The following is a 3,109-nucleotide window of genomic DNA, read 5'->3' as shown; positions in this document are numbered from 1 at the left end:
ATATAAGGTGATAGCAGGAGTACAAAAACAAAAATTTACATGTATTTTGTTTTTGCTTTGGCGGCATAAACTGTCAAAATCTGTAAGAGTGTGTTTGGAAATTCAAACAAAATTTTTCATTTTGATATCAGAAGCCGTGCGGCGAAACGCATACACAAAATCAGCTGAGCTAGTAACACCACCTTATATAAATTCGCCTTGGTTTGTAATAACAAGAAATTCGAAGTATAAATGACAGAAACGTCAAATGAGGATGAACTCAATTGTTTGAATGGCAACGACGCATGTTCGGCGAAAAAGTTCATTCGCCACTCAGAATGCAAATTTTAGGTGTGTTCGCCAAACCATTCGCTTCGCCAAATTTATGCGCTTCGCAAGTGACAATACCAGCCCAAATATTTTATTCATTTTATTTTCAGAGTGATGGCAACCCTTTATAAAAATGACGTTTTCTAAATGTTATAAAAATGGCTACTTAGCGTGAAATTAGAGCATTTTATTTTTTGTGAATGAAGCAATAAACATATGAAGATTTGTCGCAGAGCGCAAAATTACACATAAAATGTTTAACATAGAGTAATGTAGGCCCCTAATGTTTATTATTTGTAGGAAATGTATTTTTAGTTTCAAAATTTTTGCAACTTTAAACATTTCATGTGTATATTTATGTGTATGTTTTAAAGATCTCAAGTTCAAAATCGAATCCTGAACATCCTATACGTATGTATATTTATACAGATTCCTGTTGAAAAATAGATATTTTTCAGTAGTAGTTTTACACACACTTTTCATAGTGTACAGGTACAAATGTAACATATTAATTACTATTTGTTATACTTTGCAAAATACTTATGTATAAAAGATGTAATTTATAAATTGAAATTGCAAATGTTTGATTTTATGAAATATAAAAATATATATACACGTATTACAAGTCCTTAGGTGGGTTAAATTATGTATTTTTCTTCAAAATGATTGCATTTCTTACAAATTATGAGATGGATACGTAAAAAAAGAAAATTGGATACATTTGGATACATTTTTGGCTTGGTCGGTGATACATTTTCTTGGGACGGCGCGGCAACACTGGCGACCATACTTCTCTTCACTATCCGCGCTCTCAGTGAGAGGAAGAGAAAGAAGCGTATTCGCTAGAAAACTTCAATGTGAAGCCAACTATCTTCCGATGTAGGCAGGGTTGCCACTTTGGTAAATTATTACCAAAATTGGTAGAAAAAATTTGCGTTGGTAAAGGTAAATTTTTTCTCGTTCTGGTAGAGTTTAGTAAAAGTATTTAGTTTGAAAAGCAAACAAAATTTTAGTTCCCGCTTTATTTTTCGTAGTTATCTTTACATTAAAAATTTATTTCCAAAAGTGTAGTCTTCTTTATTGTATTAATTTTCGGACGCTTTAGTGCACACTTTTTGTATACCTACACTGAGGGAAATAATGCATAGTAAAAATTAATACTTTATATTCGATTTTCGTTTAAAAATTTTCGTATTTAAAAATAATATTTTAATACAAATTTTTAGTACGCACATATTTGAATGTTCACATTTGAGTATGCATACGTAAATGTGCGTATGTACCAAACATACCACACACGCATCATGTTTATCCGTACAAATCGCGTGCTGTGGTGTTGACATTTATATGTGAGGCTGTAGCTGAGGGCGCAAAGATGCTTGCCACAATTTGTTGATATCCAGAGAGGGTCAGTGTTCGAATTCCATTGGAGGCAACACGCAAATTGAATATATATATCTTTTTTGGTTTTATATTGATTATTCACTTCACGGATGCTTTTTCAGAACGAACGTGGTCATTTTAATACGCGCGTAATCGAATTGAATATTTGCCAATATACAGTACTTACGTTGACGTTTATAGTAAGATCAACCACGTTTCTCATTGATTTTAATATTTTTTCCTCCTCAGTGTACATATGTAAGAATGTATATCGATAAAAGGCGAACAATATCGTGCTCCATTCAAATTTCATTTTATTGGAATCTTGAGGAGCTTTTGATTGTCTAAACATTTTAAATGTTTCTTTAAAAATGTTGTAACTTCAAGTATTTATTAATCTAATTTGTTAACAATATTCAGTAATTTTAAGTAAGAACACGTGATAGCGGAAATCGTAATATAAGCGAAGTGGTCTGTAGTTTGCAAACGTAAACTTGCGAAGGATCTTAAGAAACAGTGTTGCATTAGATGCGTTATTCAGTTCTTAGGAACAGTGTTGCATTCAGATGCATCAGTCCCTCCGCACCTAGTCAAGAACCCTCCCTTTAGTCCTCATAGGCGAGCCTTCAACTGGTTACGGTGGCGACGGAGTAAGCCTTGGCCCGTACTCACGCGATACATCATACTGCCAACTTTGCTTTGAATTACACCAGGAATCCACGGTGGACCCCGTGCATAGTTCCTGGCGTAAACGTTTGTCGAACCCTTGAGTGGGAGTGGGTACAAGCATATTAAGCCGTGTTTTTGGCTGGCGGCCATGTAGCAATTCCGCCGGCGACTTATTGCTACTGCCAATGGGACAAGTTCTGTAAGTGATAAGAATGGTTAGTAGAGAATCTAAATGATTTTTACCGTCCGCGACTGCTTTCTTAAAGGCTTGCTTAAAGGTGCGCACAAAGCGTTCAGCTTCGCCGTTCGATGCGGGATGAAAAGGCGCAGTGGTGAGATGCGTAATCCCATTGCTGTTACAAAAAACCTGGAACTCGGCCGCTGAGAATTGCCGTCCGTTATCCGTGACTATGGTATCAGGCAGACCTTCGACAGAAAATATTACTTTTAAGGCATCGATCGTTGCTTTAGCCGTTATACTGGCCATCTTTGTTACAAATGGATATTTCGAAAATGCGTCGATGCATATAAGCCAAGTAGCGTTATGAAACGGCCCTGCAAAGTCCAAGTGTATGCGCTGCCATGGACGTTCAGCTACAGACCAATTTGTATATGCTCGAGCTGGTGAAGATGTACTTTGCTGTTGGCATATTTCGCATTGTGAAACTTTCTTTTCTATGTGTGTATCCATAGAGGGCCACCAGCAGTGTTGACGCGCCATTTGCTTCATACGCGTCATACCCCAGTG

At 36.4% G+C, this 3,109-nt stretch overlaps 1 protein-coding gene across 1 annotated transcript; it reads right to left on the bottom strand.

The window, feature by feature from the left end:
- Positions 1-2,117: 2,117 nt before the first annotated feature.
- Positions 2,118-3,052, bottom strand: LOC118738317 (uncharacterized protein K02A2.6-like). The gene is made up of 3 exons (XM_036469242.1): positions 2,634-3,052; positions 2,365-2,558; positions 2,118-2,197 (listed from the first exon to the last, which is right to left on the bottom strand). The coding sequence occupies exons 1-3, from the start codon at positions 3,050-3,052 to the stop codon at positions 2,118-2,120; spliced, it is 693 nt and encodes a 230-aa protein (XP_036325135.1).
- Positions 3,053-3,109: the final 57 nt, after the last annotated feature.

Source organism: Rhagoletis pomonella, unplaced genomic scaffold (assembly GCF_013731165.1).
Source record: "Rhagoletis pomonella isolate Grant_MI unplaced genomic scaffold, Rhpom_1.0 Rhpom_scaffold_00004, whole genome shotgun sequence".
Classification (NCBI taxonomy): Eukaryota; Metazoa; Arthropoda; class Insecta; order Diptera; family Tephritidae; genus Rhagoletis; species Rhagoletis pomonella.
Note: the sequence above shows the minus strand (reverse complement) of the source record. Positions and strands in the feature narration are given on the sequence as shown.